Source organism: Triturus cristatus, chromosome 1_2, assembly GCF_964204655.1.
Source record: "Triturus cristatus chromosome 1_2, aTriCri1.1, whole genome shotgun sequence".
Lineage (NCBI taxonomy): Eukaryota > Metazoa > Chordata > Amphibia > Caudata > Salamandridae > Triturus > Triturus cristatus.
This window is the reverse complement of record NC_140580.1, coordinates 944,878,659-944,898,205: the sequence shown is the minus strand read 5'-3', so window position 1 is coordinate 944,898,205 and position 19,547 is coordinate 944,878,659. Positions and strand designations below refer to the sequence as shown.

General features: G+C 45.1%; 1 protein-coding gene across 2 annotated transcripts in view; it reads left to right on the top strand.

Moving 5' to 3' along the window:
- LOC146868407 (prostaglandin G/H synthase 1-like) overlaps positions 1-19,547 on the top strand; it is a 450,292-nt gene that overhangs the window by 369,716 nt on the left and 61,029 nt on the right. For both annotated transcript variants that reach the window (XM_085609940.1, XM_085609941.1), the window contains 3 exons: positions 9,658-9,741; positions 10,357-10,603; positions 15,093-15,379. In XM_085609940.1, coding sequence (XP_085466066.1) covers positions 9,658-9,741; positions 10,357-10,603; positions 15,093-15,379 — 618 coding nt within the window. The remainder of the gene's footprint in view (positions 1-9,657; positions 9,742-10,356; positions 10,604-15,092; positions 15,380-19,547) is intronic.

Genomic DNA, 19,547 nt, shown 5'->3' with positions numbered 1-19,547 from the left:
CAGAACCTCCTAAATGCTAAGTGGTAGAGTCACCTATTATTATCAGTAATACTAGTTAGCTCCTGCTGTGTTACCGTGTCGAAAACACGTCAGTCACCATCCCTGAATATTGTATGCAAACTCATTTAGAAATTGGAAGAGTGTGCCCGTGCACTGTCCGTAACTTTCCCAAAGTGGGCATAAGAGAGCTGGACTGTATCAACTTCAACGCTGTTTCAAACAGGGGCCCCCAAATAAGTTTCCACCAAGGACAGCTGCTAATACTACGGCATGTGCTGTTGTGCACGAGTAGGCACTCCTGACCTCAAACCTTCAAAAATCCGTGTTAGAAGTGCCAGAGCCCCCCACGCATCCTGAAGAAGCCTGTGCATTTCCCACAGAGAGAAGGTGTTAATCAATCAATGTGCCCCCCCGGCAACATCCGGCCCGTCTGTGTATCCCCAGCCGACCATCAACATTTGCTGTGATACGATAACTAAACATCAAAAGCCCCTCGGAGGCAGTAACCGCAAAACCTTCTCTCCTCCGTAACGAGGGTAAAGGGGTATGGCTAACCCGTGCAAGCAAAATTCCTTGCATAGCAGTTGTGTCACCCGACTAGTATGTTGCTGTTTCTGTCCTTGCATACCAGGTATATGATAAAGCAAGAACAACGATAAAGCAAGAATATCATACCTGCAACATGTCAGGGTTCTTGGCTTTGTCACAGGTTGTTGATTGCCTAAGGTAAATAAGCAGCACTGAGGCTTGTGTATAATATTGAAAAGCTTTCACTTAACGCCGCCAACACCATGACAATGTTGCTGCACTGGCCTAAACAATATTCTCAACAGAACAATGCAGCGAAGGACTCGATGTGCCTCCCTTGAAATGTGCGCATTTCCAATTTCAAAAGTACAAAGCTCTGTCTTTGCCGTTTTCCTAACCACCACAATAACACAAAGCAGCGGGAGATAGAAGCCACCAGAGACCCGCAGCCCCTCCCGTCCTCACATTGAAGAGCACACGCGCCAGGGAAGCACAATTTGTCACATTATAAATTTCACGGCACCTCGTGTTCCCCGCAGCCGTGAAGGGGTGTAGGACATATCTGGGGCAGGCGCGCGGGTGAGCAGTGCAGCTAGCCAGTTGTAATTCCTAAACAGATTTGGGAACACTTTACCTCCTCCATAAACCTGTTTAGTAAGTACCGAATTGTGTTTTAATGATAAAGTCCTCTGTTTTAAGGAATCAAAGGGTTTCCAACCTGGCCCCAATCCTACCTAATATCCGACTCATAACTGTGCAGTACAGCAAACCCAATCAAACAAAGACGTACACAAACTCACATACACAAGATCGAGTGGTGTGAAACAAGCGTGCCCTTTCATACATGAGTGAAATTGTGACTCGTAGACCAGCCTTGTGGCTGTTTGCAGGAGTCTGTAAAGGGCTGCAGGCCTGATGTCAGCACCCGATTTCTGTATTCGCACACCGGCGCCTGCCTGAACAGCAGAAGAGACGCAAAAAAGGCTGGGGATCAGACTGATATCGGTGTGTCTCACTCTGATGCTAACCATGTACTGATACCAGATGTAACACAACATACCACGCAGTTTGTTTCTCTGCAGAAGCAAGCGTGTAAACTTAACAAGATGCGACAGTGTGTTTTTCCGCTCAAGACTTCTCAAGATGGCGCAACGCATCCCGCAGATGTTCATAGTGCTAAAAGAAATGTAACATCGCCCAAGGTGCTTCCTGCCGTGAAGAGTCTTACAATGCACTGAAGACGTAAACCACCCTTTACTGTGTGGAAACGTAACCCTAATATGAAAGTATATCTGAAATCCCAACTTAAAGATAGGATAGAAATTAAAACCCAGAGACAGCCGGGGGCTGATTCACTTTCAGGCAAACAGTGTAAGACCTCGCACCCTCTTTGACTTCCCGAGAGTGTGATGGCCAAAATCTGCAGCTCTTCGACCTTACGTCACGTCCTTTTCCCAACCCTTTTCACACATACGCCTGAGGGCCGCCCCCCGGGAGGATCGGGCACGACTCAACGCGACCGAATAAGCGGGCCACGAGACCGGGGAAGTAAACCGCACGCCGACGCCAAGTGGGCCCCCGACTCACCCCAACACAGGGTGACCAGAACTCTAAGGCCAAAACCGGTACATCCCACAAGATAGAAGAAGGACTACAATTTACTTCAAGCAAGCACACAGAATGACGGCGCTCCTCTGCAGGAAACTACAGAGCAGGCAGTAAGAACATACATGAAATGCAACTCAGAAACCCAGTAGCTTGCCTGTTAATCCCATTGCTGTCTTGGAACAACTGCTAAGCACACGTGAGCACACGTTGAACAAATGAACTCCACCAAGCGCGCAGGGGGTAGCAACAAACAGCCACACTAAAAACATCAATTTGTTCAATTATGCAATGGCATCATGAACCGAACGCGAGACACTCTGCTCGAGGCTCACCGCAGGAACACACACGCCCCTGAAATACCTGTCAGACAATATTTTCCGAATAGTACCACTTTAAGTCCCAATTGACGCCAAAATAGTTTCCAACCATTGATGCATCAGCTGCTTCTAACAAAGCATCCACTGCCAACTGGATTGCCCGTCTGGCGGGCACGTTCACTGTGCTATATGACTGGCCACAGCAATCGAACACCCACATGCCCGCACACACCGATCGTTGACCCGACCTACTCTCCAGGAAGGGTCCCCCGAGGTGCCACACAGTCGCACAACCAGACCGCGGGGCCACCGTCCAGCCCCAGCGCCCGCACCCACAGGCTCGATGAATCCCCGATGGCTCCCAGGGGTGGTAGCCGCGGCTGCTCCGACATGAAAGGCCTGCAAATGTGGGGCCATGGGGGGAGGAACGGGAAAACAGGGCCACCCCGCACCGGGCCCACGGCCCCGCCTGCTGCCCCCTCCAACACAATCTCTAACCCCTTGTGGGCACCGATGCTGGGCGAAAACATTGCAGCTGGTGAACCGAGCTTCACTTGGAAGCGGGCGGAACTGCAAACACACCCTGCACAAAGTCGGAGCGACCCCAATATGAAGGCAGCGCCGAACAGGAACCCACCATCAGCTCAGCCCCACTGCCAGAAATTGGATGGGATGAGGCTGGCCTCCCAGTCCCCAACACCGGAAACAGACACGGACGGAGTGCCCCATCAGACCGAAACCCCCCGCCCCCCCTCCGGTCCAACTTGCCCCAGACCCGAACAGGTACGCAACACCTGTGCCCTAGTCCAGCCGGGACCAGCGTGCATGCCAGCACCCGGTCCGAGCCACACCGAACAAAGCTGCACACCTGGGCGGCGAACACCGATGACAGCCAGACTGTGAGGGAGGAGACCACTCGGGACACGCGGCCTAGTGAAGCGCTCTGGAGACCACTCCCCCCTCCGCAGACCCAGTGACGCTCAACAGCCCATCGTGGATCCGTTCCCGACCCCGCAAGGCAGCGCACTCAGGCGCGGCTGCACCGGTGGACAAAGACCAAGGAAAGATTGCGCATGCTAATTTATGAGCCATCGACCATCGCATCCTAGAGGAGGATTTTGATGAGGGTAATTTATCGTGGGCGCATCTTATGGCTATCGGAGACCGAACAACTAAATGTGCATCAAGGACGCGGAACCCACTGCCGTCCGCCGACTCTCGCAGACTACCCCGCACCGCGCCGCAGAACCAGGGAGCCCAAGGAGATGTATGCAGGCCGAGCGCTGCGTGTTTCAGGCCATCCCTCTTCGGGAAGGGGGGGCTTACAAAGGCCCTACGGCGTGTGGGAAGGGGTCCCGACTAACCTTGCAGATGACGACTGCTGAGCCCGATGCGACCCGATGCCCCTTCCACGACGACGTGACCCACGAGGCAGTGACGGCGTGACCAGGGCACAAAAGAAGCAGGACAGAGGGTGGGAGAGGCCTATATACCCCCCGTTCCTTGTGCCCAGGAAGTGAAGCGCCCTGCGCACCGCAGCCCCTGGCTGCCAGAGTAGGGGGACTCCTCCCCAAGGGGTCCCCATACTTAAAAGAAGGGGGGTGGGCTGGTGCCTTGCTGGCACTAGAGGCCCGACCTTCTAGGGCACCCTGCGGGCGCCAGGGCAGCCGCATTCTTGGGGGTCAGTATTGGGGCTCAGGGCCAGGGACGGGATGGTTTTTAGGGCTGCAGAATCATGGGGGTTGTCCAGGGGGTCAGTTTTAGGGCGCAGGGCTGGCAAAGGGACAGTTGTTAGGGCTCTGGGTATTGGGTGCTACAGTGCTGGTGTACACCAGCAGCAGAGCCAAGGAGGATGTGTCCTGGGCCATGCGGACAGCTTTTTGGTTCTTGTGACGACCCGGTGAAGGGGCTCCTGGGATACACCGAGATACTACATAGACCCCCCTCCCCTAAATAATGGCATCCCAACTCCTGTTGTGTCGTTTCCTGGTCCCGGACTGTGTGTTTGCCTCTGCGCTTGTGCGCACCAGCAGCAGAACAAAAGGGAGCGGCTTCCTGGCTTTGCGGCTGGCCTTTTGGTTCCTGCGATGACCTGCCAAAGGGGCTCCCGGGATATGAGGAACTACTACACAGGACACCCCACCCCCACATTTAATGGCATCCCAATGCCTGGTGTTGCATTTACTGGTCCCGGACTGTGTGTTTGCCTGGACCAACGACCGGCCTCCGTGGGCCTGAAGGAGCTGCGGCTGGACCGGGTGGGCCGTCTCTGCTGTCCAGTCTTTCAACACAGAGCACTGGGGGGGAAGGGGATTGGAGGGGGGTTCATGGAGGACTTCGGGCGTGTACCACTCTGAAGCTAACCAGGTACCACTGTACACTCGGCCCCCGGACCCTGTTGGCGGTGCTTATTATTGCTTATTACCTATCCCCGCACTTCCTAACATGACCTGCGAAGCGCTGAAATACAATACCCAGCTTCGCTCTGCAGCTCTACTCGGCCATTACCAGGCATAACAAGTTGGAAGTACATAAATGCCTTTATTAACCATGCCCTTACAAGAAAAATGTTGTGGTAAAAACATGCGTGGTAAAGGAATGTGCATTGTAAAAACATTTGTAGTAAATGCCTGCATGGTAATGATTCATGCATTGTATTGACGGCGAATTAAAGGCATGCGTGGGTCCATCATACAACCACTGGCAGCAGAACTCACAAAGAAGGACCCAACAGCAGGAAAAGTACACCAATATTGAGACTCTTTAAAAAAAAAAATAGTAATCCACAGTAGTAGAAGTAGACATCTAGCACCAAGCACTAGTTACGCAGTAGAAGACCTGGGAAGCAGGAAGAGTGGTGGAGTTTTCAACAGTCTACAGAAAATTGAATTTTTGCCGGTTCCTGAAAAGACACAAATTTAAGGCCTCTTTATGTAATTTGGTACCACCACATGGTGGTCCTCCAAGACTGCTGCTTTTACCATACGCGCTCTGCTCAGGAGGCCTTTAACAAACTAGAATCACCAGCAACATGACCTCTTGGAGCATCATTAGCACCACTGCTCCTGCAAAAGTTAAGCTATGAGAATTATGGCAGCATAGAAAGCAGTACGTGTGCATGCGGTATCGCCAGTAGAAAAGAAACTGGTATCTCCGTACAGTATGTATTGCAGGGGTCTTCCTGCGCTGGAACAGTCTGGTGGCTACCAAATGCATGCTGTGAGTATCCTAGCTATGCTGAAGGGCACCAGATGGAACCAAGCCTGAGGTGCAGGTCTCCCGTTCAGGCTGAGTGAGCATTATCTTTCAGTCTCCTCACACCGTACGCAGAAAACCATTCATTGAAAGTGACTAAGCTACTCAACTGCCCATTCGAACAGTGCCAGACCCCTTAACACTCCACCCCACAACAGGCAGAATAACAGACAGTGGGGCATATTTACACGGGAATGTCGGAGCACGGAGCTGCGCCAAATTTGGCAGCACCGCGCTCCAACATTTCCAAAACACAAGGATATGCCATGTTTACAAGAATACGGCGCACCCCTGTGTTTTCCCAGTGCTGGCACTAAAATTTGCTGCCTAGCGCCAATGCAGGAAGGCACCCTTGTACCATAAAGGGTGCCTGCATTACAAGGAATTATTGTTTATGTGCAGGAAGGTGTCCCTTCCTGCCAATAAGCAATCAATAATGGCAATTTGTTACTTCTATGTGTGCTGCAAAATGAAGCACACATTGAAGTAGCAAGTTATCATTATCTAATGTTAGTTTATGTGCTGGAAGGGACACCTTCTTCCCTGCACATAAGCAATCATTAATGGTGCTTTGCTCTTTCTATGTGTGCTGCAGACACATAGAAAAAGAAAAAACGAGGAGAAATAAAACCATTTCTCCTTGTTGCACCAGTCTAACGCCTGCTGTTGCATGGCCTTAGTTTTTGGCACTGCCACAGATTTACACATCCTTCCAAATCTGTGGCAGCGTCAAAAATCAATGGGTGTTGTGGTGGAATGCCCACAGCAACCCCAATTTCACACCCTTTTCATGCAAAGTGATGCATGTAAAGGGGTCGTATTTACAAGGTGGCTTTAAACCACAAAAAGTGGCTTAAAGCCACTTAGTAAATATTGAGAAGGGCATAGCACTGCCAGAACGTCGCTAAACATGGGATCTAGCATGGACACAGCGTTTCGCTGGCGTTGTGGTAGGAGTCGCCCATACTGAAGAACCAGAATATCCTAGGCCAAATATTGCCTGGCAAAAAAGAAAATCTTCCTTCACCTGATTTAATATTTTTGTAAACATTATTTATTACACAATATTTTTGTCGAAAATATTCTAACCTGCAACAGTCTCCTAGGAAAGCAAATACGACTACATGTGTTTAGAGTATCAAACCCTTTTGCCATCTGCTACCCACAGCAGTCTGCTGTTCTCCTGGGGTGAAAAAGAACATCGTAGAGAAAGATTAGCTGGCCAGAAAACCCTAAAGGACCGCTTTTGTGACCTTATAGTAAATTTGAGACTTTCCAGGGGCTGAAGTACTCCTTTGTGTGGCAGCACTCAGTTACTAATCTTTATAGAATGCATTAAATGGACGGTTAGTCAAGCTTGCCTTATAAGTGCCAAAAGCCACCTTGAATTAGATACATGCATCACACATTTGCCATAGCTTTAAGTAGACAATTATTTAGTAGACATACGGCGCATGCCTCAATCAGCGCCACATTTATGCTAAAATGGGGCTGTGTGTGTGCTTATTGCTGTATGCATGTGGCCCGTTAAAATTCACACGTAGCAGCAGGAGCGGGATAAGTGTGTGCTTATGTGAGCGAGTGAGTCTGAGTGAATGAGAGTGTGGCTAAGTGAGCATGAATGTGATTGTGAGTGAGTGAATGTGAGAGTGCGTGTGCATGCCACTGATTGAGTATATGAGTGCCTGAGTGTTTGTATTATGCTTGCTAGCCTCTGCCTGGCCCTGGCACTGGAGGGGAGACTTGACATATTTAGAAACCCGTAGGATAATGTTAGTGTTAACATATCTGAGGTAATTCATGACATAAGGGAGGGCACCAGTGACATTTGGTGTGGGAGGGCACCAATGACAAGATGCAGGTCCTGCAACAACAACAAGGTGAGTGATGGAATGCTTGAACAAATATTAGTGATTGGCAATCAATCGGGCTGCATCCCAGTGTATCGATTGACCTGAAAACGGTCATAGGTGGCTTGTATTCCTGTTAAGGAAGGCCCTGGCAGTTCAACTGGACTGTTCCTACTGGAGCAGGGTCAAGACTCATTTGCATAAACTGTTTCCAAACTGAGGTGGCATGGTGTGCAAAATAATAGTGGACTGGAATGTGGCCCGAGTAGTTACCATGGACTGAGATTAAGTCAAGCATTCCATCCATCACTTTTTCGCATACTAAAATGTAGGCCCTGACATATTGAAGGCAGTTCCATCTTTAATTTATGTTTGTAAAGATTTGTCCAAAAGCCTGTGGCTGGAGCTATCGATGGTCGAGGTCAAATACTGTGGCTCATTGTCTTGATTCCACCTCATAACTCCCTATTCCACACCAGACATTACCTTCCTCCTTACCTCTTGCTTTGCAGGTTCCTTTTCATTCCTGCTTTCACTCTGTCTCACTGTTTTTCCATGTTTGCTTCTTTCTTCCCTTTTTTGTGTGTTTTTTTCTCTTTTTGTACTCTCGATCTATGCTTGTTGCTGAAAAATAAATGCGGGTCCCCAAAATGAATGGCGGTAGGCTCCACCTGCAACCCCCTGCTGAAACCAAGCACTGATTGGAGGCAATCTTTTGTTTAGGGTAAGGTAGCATGGCATATTGGGAGTCGGCGCACATGGCAATATACTGGCCTGAAACACTAGGTAATTCTTGTGCATGTGGAGTACTTAGTCAAAAGTGCAGCCAGTGTGCCATAGGCCCTAGTGAAAGGAATGAAATGGGTCCCCTGGCTGCTCTTATACAATATATAAATAATTAGCAAATAGGAGGGCCTGAGGGCTATTGTTCCACTGCACCTGCTGCAACAATAGAAGCTGCGCTTATGACTTTGGCAGTCCGACTGCCGGAGCTCCATTGCAGCGGTCAGGAGTACGCCGCCGAATCAGCGGCATCCCGACCGCTGCATTACAAGTTAACCGCCGATCTGGCGGAGTTGTGGCAGCGGTGTCACGGCAGCAGCATGCTTTGGCTCATAGATAGCCTGAACCACTTGTCACAGACGTGGCACCCCCTCTTGCATGTCGGTGCAATGTTTACCATGCACTGTTATGCATGGCACACAGTACACACACAACAATGTGCCCCCATGCACACCTCCTATGGCCTACAATGCACCCTGTTTGGAGCCACTTCCCTTCCGGCGACTTTTTCATGCCGGGATCCCCAGTGGTAAGGCAGGTTGTAATCTGCACATCAGTGCCAGGATCGGCACCACAGCTTTCCCCACTGCTGCCCAGTCATGATCCAGGATCCTGGCGGTGTTGGTGGGCTTGCGTCGGGCTTTTGACGGTCCAATCGCCGACCTCGTAGTCGGGTGGTCGAACTGCTGAGGAGGCGGCGGTCAGACCCCCCTCCAGAAGGTATGGCGGTCTTGGGACCGCCGTATTCGTAATCAGTCCTAGAGTGTAATGAAAAAGCCCGTCCAGGTACCTCTGACAATGAATGATTGGTGATGAGTGTCCAGTGTGGGAGGGTCAGATGATTGGTGCTTCGGTGATGGCTGCCATACAACAGTAAAGTGATCTAGAAATTGACCATCTTTGAAACTGTGCCAGTGCTTTGAAGAACACCTACATTTGATTTGCAAGATTATTGAAAATGTGCATGGTGCCAACAAACAATTCCTTAAGAAGGACATTGACTATCTTTAAGGCAAGTAGAAAAAAACGTACCCAACCTTCAGAATCTTCTTTACGCAGTGCAGGCCCTCACTGTCCTTGTCGGGCTGCACAGTCTTCCATGGTGTCAACGTAGAACCTTGCTAAAGTTCTACTGGTCGCTTTATCAGGAAAAAATCAGAAAGGATTCATATGATAAGATCTGAAGCAAGCATTTAATAAGCATTGTGTAGAAAAATTCCGTTCCCTGTACTACGTTCATGGCTAGTAAAACCTATTTCTAAGTCTGCAAACAATTAACTCAACCTTTCAGGCTGACATGTGACTTGTCTTTGCAGGTGGACATGAACCACGTGTATGGAGACACACTGGAGCGACAGGCCCACCTCCGGCTTTTTAAAGACGGAAAGCTCAAGTATCAGGTATTTACAGAACTTCCACTGCCTTGGCTATAATAGCACACGTTGGCCCTTATTACGAGTGGGGTCAGTTTATCACACCTGTTATATAACAATAAATACCTATCATGAGTTTTTGCCCTAAAATGTGCAATAATGTGGCTTTTGATGCTTACCACACCGAATTAGTCGGCAGGTTTGGCGCATAAAACTTTATCTGAGATGCGGTTTTTATAGCACCAAGAATGTATTAGGTGGACTGAAATAAGCCAGCCTCATAATTGCTACATGTGCGGTGACAGGAGTTATCTCGTGATTTGTAATGCGTGCCGAAGCTGGTTAATCTGCATGGGGTAGCCATATTATTATCCTGTGTGGTTGTACCTGCTAATTTTAAGTAATGGCTTGGGTTTACAGACTAGCATTACTGTATAATCCGACTTTCCACACTCTTCCCACCTAAAGGTTTGCTCCCAGAAAAAGAAACCGGGTCCTTGCCTAATAGCCTCAGCGCCATTTTGTCTGATTTCAGATGTGCCGTAGGACTCAGGAACACACTTTTGTGTTCAAAGATCATCTGCTCCCTAAAAGATTTAGAATGCATTCGTTCTATCCTTGGTTCATATTTCTTTCTTGTAGATTAAAGGAGGAGAGATGTACCCCCCAACCGTCGCGCAAGCCCCGGTTCATATGAATTACCCCGACCATGTTCCCCCCGAAGAGCAGCTGGCCATTGGCGAGGAGCACTTCGGCCTTCTCCCTGGTTTGATGATGTACGGCACCCTGTGGCTGCGCGAGCACAACAGGGTATGCGATATCCTTAAACGTGAACACCCAACCTGGGATGACGAGCAGCTCTTTCAAACCGCGAGACTGATACTCATTGGTACGTATGCTTCACTGTTGTTCACCATCGGGGCTTGTGAAGAATCTGAACCGAATCAAGGGGTGTGACATGGTACAGGAGGGGCCATCACATAAATAGAGAGCAGGTGCACATATGCCAGCACGCATATGTGTAAAAATCAAGCAGTGGCAAAGCCAGTAGGTCCAGCATAGGCAGGCTAATGTGATGGTGATGTTTTCTATTTTTAATTGCAAGCATATAAGCAAAAATAGAAAGAGATTCACAAAAAAATGCCACATCACCTAAGTGGGTTGGCCAAATGCTATCCATACATTTTTAATGCAAACAATTAGTGCATATTTTTTTAATTGAACTGTAAAGGTGCTTCCCACCAAGCAGGTTTATCGAGAGCATGTATAGAAACCTTTTTTTTTTGTTTTAATGCATATCAGAGCAAATATGAGTTTTGGTGCACAAAAAAAGTTACTGTTGGCTTTGAATTCTGAAACATAGTTTAAACACTTGAGGATGACTTAAAAATGGAAAGGATAAGGAATGGGAAAAAAATAGTTCAGTTATGTATTGGCCCACTTGTCCTGGTGCTGAAATGGATGTCGATGGATGTGCTCATGTGATCAGGTAAAAGGCCGCCACTCACAGTGCGAGGCAGCCAATGGCTGAAGTGGGCTGATGCTGTATGTTGTGATGTGTTGGAAGCAAACTGCGAATGACAGTCAAACAGACCAATTGATAAAGAGGGCTGACCCAAAACCCCTCTATATATGTAGTTATGTATTTTTATTTATTAAATATTTTCAGTACTTGAGGTTGGCTAGACAGATGAAACTGTTCCTAGGCCAGCCCTAAAAAAAAGTTCATGGTGGAGTCAGAGTGCGTTAGAGACTTAACTGACAGCTGTTTTTGTGAAGTTACCGTGAGTTAGGAGAGGGTACCCAGCAGTCCCTGTGTTGTGACCCATTGCTCTTGTTTTCCTCTTGTTGAAAGTGCCCAGCAAACTGAGTAGGCCTGACCCCTGACCCCTGTTCCCTTGAGTAAGAGATTGGATCATCTTTAGGCACACATGATTACAGCCGTGTGTTTGTCTAGGACGTGCCATGTGGAGACCAGCAGCACTAGTTCTGACTGTTGCTCAGACCCCCAGTGTTTCCCACCAGTTCATCCTGCAGGGGGTCCCACCATAGTTTCCACACAAGCAGAGTGGAAATGCATTGGTGGACTTTGCCTATCACCGTTGCTAAGGGTCCATGTATTGTGTTGCCCCCAGGGAGCTTGCGTTATTTGTAGGTATATGACTTTCTTAATTTGAGAGGCAATATTTGCATACTGGGTGGTATTTTAGGAGATGTATACCGCTGGAACAACTGCAACTTGTAACTTCATTCGCCCTAGCTCATTTCCTACACATAGCAAAGGAAAGAATGCCAGTCTTTTGAGTCCAGGGTGGTGAAACTCTATTTTGGTGAATTTACGAAATGAGGAAGACTTTTTCTCCAAAACAATGTAAGGAGATTTGACAAAGACAACATGAGAGAAAGGGACAAGAGAATAACACAAGAGAGGTGGTAGTAGCTTGTACCTGGGCGCGAGGATACCAGGGCACAGGTAGGGATAGAGGTATGAGACCTCCGTTTGTTTTAAATGATCCAGAACTTTTTGGTTTTGACTGCTGTGCCTGGGCTAGTTTCATAAACTGCTTTATGAGATCTGAAGACCCATGTTAAATGGTTTTTTTTCTTACTATCCAATAAAGGCATACTCAGCCATCTGTGAACTATCCATTACATTTTGTCATGTTTTGCCTACTATGCAATAGAGGCATACTCAGCCCTCTGTGAACTAGCCATTACATTTGGTCATGTTTTGCCTTTTATCCAATAAAGGCATACTCAGCCCTCTGCCCTCTGTGAACTAGCCATTACATTTTGTCATGTTTACCTAATATATAGTGCTTACATATATGGTATTTGCCACTACATTTTAGCCAACTCCTCCTAATTGTGTTCGTCAAACACCCAGGCTACCCATGTGCTCAAGAGCACCTACACATTTTTAATACTATGCCCTGACTTTGGCTATGCTGGCTACACCCCTGAATACATCCATAGCACAAGTGAATCTGTTTGTTAAAATGCTGCATGTTTGAGAGACTCTTATGTAGGAGTGTAATTTCTTTATGGAAGGAAAAGAAAAATTCTGACACAAAATTCTGTTCTGTGTGTGGTGGAAACCCTGGATGAAACGCAGACGATATCTTTGCACAAGTAATTGTACATGCAGATAGACCTCGGTTTATTGGTGTTTTCGGCAGTGGCAAGACTAGGTACAAAGATTCCCTTCTTCACTCCTTTGGTTGGGATGGGAGTCCCCTGCCCCCAGACGTGCGCCTCCTGATCCCCGGATCCCACGAATACTGGTTTTTGGCGCTCGTACCATATGGCTATTATGCTGGGACAGATGTGGTGAGGTTTATTACCTAAACTGGTTATGCATTGAACATACTGAACAGTCGATTTACTGGTTCAGTATTACACCATTATATATTATATTTTATGCATGTGTTTTTCATGTTTTTTCACGTTGTACACTTATTTATTGCAGTAGACCCTGAAGAAGGCTGTGACACTAGTTTAGGTTCCCCTTGGCCGAAACATGTTGGTCTTACATTAACACAGATGCCTCTAATGACGGCACCTGCGTTAACAGCTATTTTCTGTTTTTAATCCTGACACCGGGTAGCTGAATAAAGTTGCAGCATAGCTAACCCCGTAGCAAGTTTTAACTAACCACATTACAGCACTGCACCTTTTCCAACGCACAAGGCTCACATAGGGTTTTAGTACACCCGCCTTATTCCAACAAAAACATCCCTGAGCTCCTCCCTCACAGCGAGGGGGTTGTAGCCCGCGTGGAAACTAGGTTCCTTATGCGAGGGGCACCCCTATGATGAAGCATTACACCTCTGGTGTGTGAGGGGAACCGTCCTTTAAAGGGAATTCCCCTTGGTGTGTAAGAGTACACCCAGTCACCTGTCTGACCTTCCGTTTATTTTGGACCCGTAGCCTTTTTTGTGATATAGGTACAAAGATTCCCTTCTTCACTCCTCTGGTTGGGATGGGAGTCTCGGGCAATGGCTTTCCTGATAACGAGGGCCTCAGATATCGGACTTGTCCAAACCTAAATTATTTTAAGGATATAAAAATATTTCGGTGTACCCACTGTCAAGAGAAACTGTCTATAACTGGAATACAACACTTCAATAAAATTGATCATTTTTTTCAATTAGGTCTGGTTTTTAAGAAAAATACACGTCATCAAAAGAGCATTGCACCGTACATCAGTCCTAGACCTTCTTTAGTAATGACAGGTTGGGAACAAACCCAAATAACTCAGATTGGTTGATGGGTCGAGATGAATGCTGTTGACAGGAGGAGAGAGTTCAGGAAGCAAATCAATGACTTGAGAAGAATAGCTCCTCAATAACTATTTCTTTAAAAGTCTAAATTCGATGTTCTGGAGCCTTCCTCCTTAAGAAACTGTGGGCCAGATGCATCAACGAGAAAACTGGTCGCAAACGGGCAGATTAGCAGAATCTGCCCCTTTGCGACCGGTATTTTTGCATTTGGCATGCATCATCCCAAATGCAAAAATCGGAATTTAAGGAATCTGTAAATAGCGATTCCTTAAATTGCGATTGCATTTAATAAATCCCAAATTGAAATTCCTTAAATGCAATGCATTAAAGTTAAAAAAATAGCGATTTCGCTAATAGGGGGAGCAAATTACCATGAAGTTGAACTTCATGGTAATTTGCAAAAACTTTGAAAAATGCACTTTTGTGCATTTTTCAAAGTTTCATGTTGCGCACACACATGCCCTTAGAGCATGTGTGTGTGCAACATATGTGCACAGATCAATTTCAGGGGTGCAATAGGGTGTCATTTTGACACCCTTGCACCCTTGAAATTGCATGAGCAATTTGCGAGTACCTACTGGTACTCGCAAATTGCTCATGCAATCTCCAGTTCATTCCTATGGGCCTGGAGGCCCATAGGAATGAATGGGACGGCATTCCTTAATTGCTACTCGCTATTTGCGACTAGCAATTAAGGAATTTTAAGGAATCGCTATTTTTATAGCGATTCCTACATGCATAGGCTTTTGCAATTCCTTAATTGCGATTCCTTAAAAATCGCTATTAAGGAATCGCCAAAGTCTTTGTTGATGCATGTGCCAGTGTGTCTTGAGTTAGTGGCTAGAGACTGACTTGTAATCAGCTAGTGATGACAGGTACGAATGTAGAGAAAAAAGAAATGTTTAAAAACACTCTTGTCAGTTTAAGATATAGTTGTGTGCTGTCATCTGACTTCTCACATAAGCACTAGGGGTTTGTCAACAAGATAACAGACACGAGGGGAAACATCTTGAAGCTGTGTTCATCAGTCACGAGGTTGTGCTGTTAATCCATGCATTGTATATAATGCTTACATACGTGCTTTCTGATTTACAGGCGAGACTATTAAAATTGTGATCGAAGACTATGTCCAGCATCTAAGTGGATATTATTTGAAACTCACTTTTAATCCAGAACTTCTGTTTGGAACGTCATTTCAGTACCAAAACCGAATTGCATTGGAGTTTAATGAGTTGTATCACTGGCACGGCCTAATGCCAAACAGTTTCGTTCTCAATGGAAAGGAATTCAGCTATGAGAGTTTCCTGTTCAACTCCTCCATTCTTCTGGATTTCGGCGTGGAATCTCTTGTTGAATCTTTCACAATTCAGCGAGCAGGCCGGGTAAAACAACTTCTTTGATTTGATTTGCAAAGTCTTAATCACAGAACTGTCTAATTCGAATTGTATGTCACATGGTATTTTTGTAATATGCTAAGTGCATGGCTTCTGGTTTTCCATTGAAAACGTCAAATGGACGTACAAGCTGGTGGAAAACAAGTTGATATCGGTACTTATTTGAATGGATTTAGAAAAATGAGAGATGATAATAAGGTAGCAGTATACTTACGTTTGATATGCCATCATTTGTGACATAATAATTGATGGGAGTTGAGTGCCAGCACAGTGTTTGTCTGATGGGGGCTGGATACTGGGACACATATTGATAAGCACACAAAATGTGATGGGAGGAATGCTTGCATTAGTCTAAACCACTGGCAATCACTCTGGGTAGTGTTTCAGCCCATCATTTTTCGGCCTCGCTCACTGTGCCTCTTTAGACAGAGGCCCACTTTATGCAAATCAGTGCTGATCCTGCTCCTTATGGTAACATCCCACCCTGAACGGCCAGGCGAGGCACCCTCCAGAAGGGAATACAATCGACCCCAGAGTGGTTGCGACATTCTGAGCCCTCGTCAGTAGGGTATAACTCCGGTCCTGTGCACAGCAAGCAAGGAAACCACGTATGGGCATACCCATTGCCACTTAGGGCGTATCATTGACCACACAATCTGGGATGGGAGGAATCCTTGCAAAAAGTCTATACCACTGGTAATCTCTTACAGTAGCGTTCTAACTCATCGTTTTTCACCGATTGTACCACACTAAACAGAGGCCCACCTTGTGCAGATTAGTACTGATCTCCTCCTCATGGGAACTGTCCATCCCGAATTGCCAGTTAAGGCACCCTCCAGAAGGGAACACAAGCAACCCCAAACCACCCAGTTAGGTTTATGTAAAAGAATACCACGAAAGTACTTTTTTATGTACTCCAACATGTCTTTGAGTGTAGGCTCTTCCATGTGTGATGCTGTTGATAACTGGCACGTTGATTGTCTGATACAGCCTGATTACTGATGGCTTACTCTCTGATGGGGATTGATTACTGGCACAATGATTGTCTGACACAGTATTGTTACTTGCATAATTACTGTCTGAAAGGGGGTAATTACTGGCACATTTAATATGCAAAGTGGGGTAATTATTGGTACAAGTGGGGCCTGATTCACAAACAGCTTTTTGTATTACGTAAAGTAGTACAGCAGAACTCGCGTACTACAAAATCCAGTTCACAAACCTACAATCAGAGACCTCAGCCTTTCCTATCTATTGTTTTCTAGTCCGAGATCCGCCCACATGTATATTTTGTTGTACTAATTGAGGGAGGGACAAGGTAGAGTTTTGGAAAATAGTCAACTCTTTTAAAAAAAGATGTTTTATTGATTTTGTACAGAAAGTTGTTCTATGGCGAGTTGCTGTTAGGATAATAAGAGCACACATGTTGCATTTGTAGTTCACCGCATCTCAAACAGTATCTACCAACAAAAAAAGCACAAAAAGAGAGAGGTAGGCAAAAAACAAAACGGAAAATAGTGAACACTTACTACTACATTGAAGGGGTTTAGTGAAATGTGGACAATAGTGAACACTTGCTACTAAATTGAAGGGGTTTAGTGAAATGTGATGAGGGGTTTAGAGAGAGACATGGTAATGTATACATGAACCCACAAAAGAGTAAGACCATTGCTTTTCACAAAATACACTACTAAAGTTGCAGCCATAAAGGTGTCTAAACAGGTGTATATGTATTCCAGCATAGCCTTGGACTAAGTCAAGCACCATACAAGTACTACCGCTCACTCCCATATAAAACAATGGTCACAAGAATTTAATATAAAACACCATAGAAACTAATATTAACTGAATTAAATTATTTCAGCATTTAAATTATATCTGCAGATGTTACACACGCCTATAAATGTGTGTTTCTGTTTTAAAATTAAATGTAATAATATATAATTATTAAGTGATTATTTTATTACTTTAAAATTGAAAAAGCTCAATTCACAAAATAATGTAAAGTTTTCACTTTTAATTAAAAAATAACATAAACAATTTCAACACATAACCTCTAACAAAATTACTATGTATTAAATAAATAAAAAAATTGTTAGTGAACGTGAATTTCTATTTTATTACTGTTTGGTTGGCTCTTTAAAATGGGGTGCTTTTTTGTGACTTGGATATATATATATATATATATATATATATATATATATATATATATATATATATATATTTATATATTCACTAAAAAAACATAGGTTTTACACACGTTATAGTTAGGAATTAGCATTTAAAAAAACCTTGCAAATTCACAGAAAAAACCATAGGTTTCACACATGTTATAGTTAGCTGGACATTTCACTCGTAAAAAACCATTGAAATTCCCCCGTTATAGTTAGTTCAGCTAACTATAACTCGCGCGACCGCAATCCACTGCTGATGACGTCGCATATTACATCACTGTATTCACTAAGATACTGTTAATAAGTCAGTTATACAATTAATTTTACAAAAAAAACATCCATTTAGACACTTATTTACCCATTTATTCTTCCATTAACCTTTAGATATACATATATAATAAAAAACATTTTTTCAGAAAGACACATATTCACGGGATGATGTCATCAGTGATGTCATCAGTGATGTCATCAGTGATGTCATGAGTGATGTCACTGACCATGTCATGAGTGATGTAATATGCGACGTCATCAGCAGTGGATTGCGATCGCGCGAGTTATAGTTAGCTGAACTAACTATAACGGGGTCATTTCAATGTTTTTTTACGAGTGAAATGTCCAGCTAACTATAACATGTGTGAAACCTATGGTTTTTTCAGTGAATTTGCAAGGTTTTTTAAATGCTAATTTGTGTATGTATTATATTTTTTATATATTTATTTCACAATAAACTACCTATGTATATAGTTATAGATTGACTGTATCCTTTAATATGGAATGGCTCAGCTCTTTTATTTTGAATTTGGATAAAGTTGAACAGCATAGTTAATATCTTCTATAAAATTATAAACAGTGTAAAATGTGGTATTTTTTTTTAAGGGTTTTTCACCATGCGCGCAGCGAGCGCGCACCCCGCGATTTTTTGAAAAAAAATAAAATGTTTTTTCCACCCTTCGGGGTCCTTCAGGGACCCCCTGACAAAGGCTAAGGGGTCAGGAACTCTCTACCCTGCCCCCTTTTCACGTTCTCCACCTTTCTTTTTCACTGCCACACACAAAATGGCGTCCGACACTTCCTGATTTCGACCAATTCGAATGTTGACTGACATCTAACCACCAATCAGAATTACGCTCGCGCACGGCACCGTGCGCGCACGGTGCGCGCATATAGATATTTATGTACTTTTAACTGCAATTTTCTCAGGAACTACTGACCAGATTGACACCATATATGCAAAAGGCACATGCCTGACCTGAGGACTACCTCTTTGCCAAATTTCAAGTAATTCTGTTCAGCCGTTCGGGCTGTACCTTCGACTAAAGGTCCTATGGGAAAATGCATGGGGAAAACGCGTTTTGGGACCCCCCTTTTTTCTCAGCCCCCGCTTGACGAATCACCCCGAGACTTTCAGGGTAGGAGCTGAGCGGAGCGCCCCATTAGTTTTGAAAATTTCGTGAGGATTCGTCAACCGGCGCCAAAGTTATTCAAAATAGAATTTTCAGATTTCCTATGGGAACTCGGTCCTAACTATAACTATCTACTGGCGACCGCCAGTAGATAATATATACAACTATTATTTAATGACCATTCAATTTGATGAGATAGTGCTGTTAAATATTATTTTATTAGTTCTAGGTTAATAATAAATATTTACAACTCGTTCGAATTTATGATGTACATTAAAATAATTATCATATTGTTTTAAAAGCATAATAAATTCTATTATTTCCCCTATACCTTCCCAAGATATGTGAAGGTACTAGTGAGTAAGATTACACTCATTCTACTTTTTTGGAGGCTGCACCCCTGATATGAGCTGGAGGAAAAGATATAAGTTTACAACTATGGGGCCTATTACAATCTTGGTCGGAAAGCCTCCGACCTGAGGCCGGAGGCTTTTCGACGTGATCATCTTGTTTCAATTGCGACCGCCTAATAACAATGTAGGCAGTCGGAATTGAAATCGACATGGGAAGCCTGTCGGA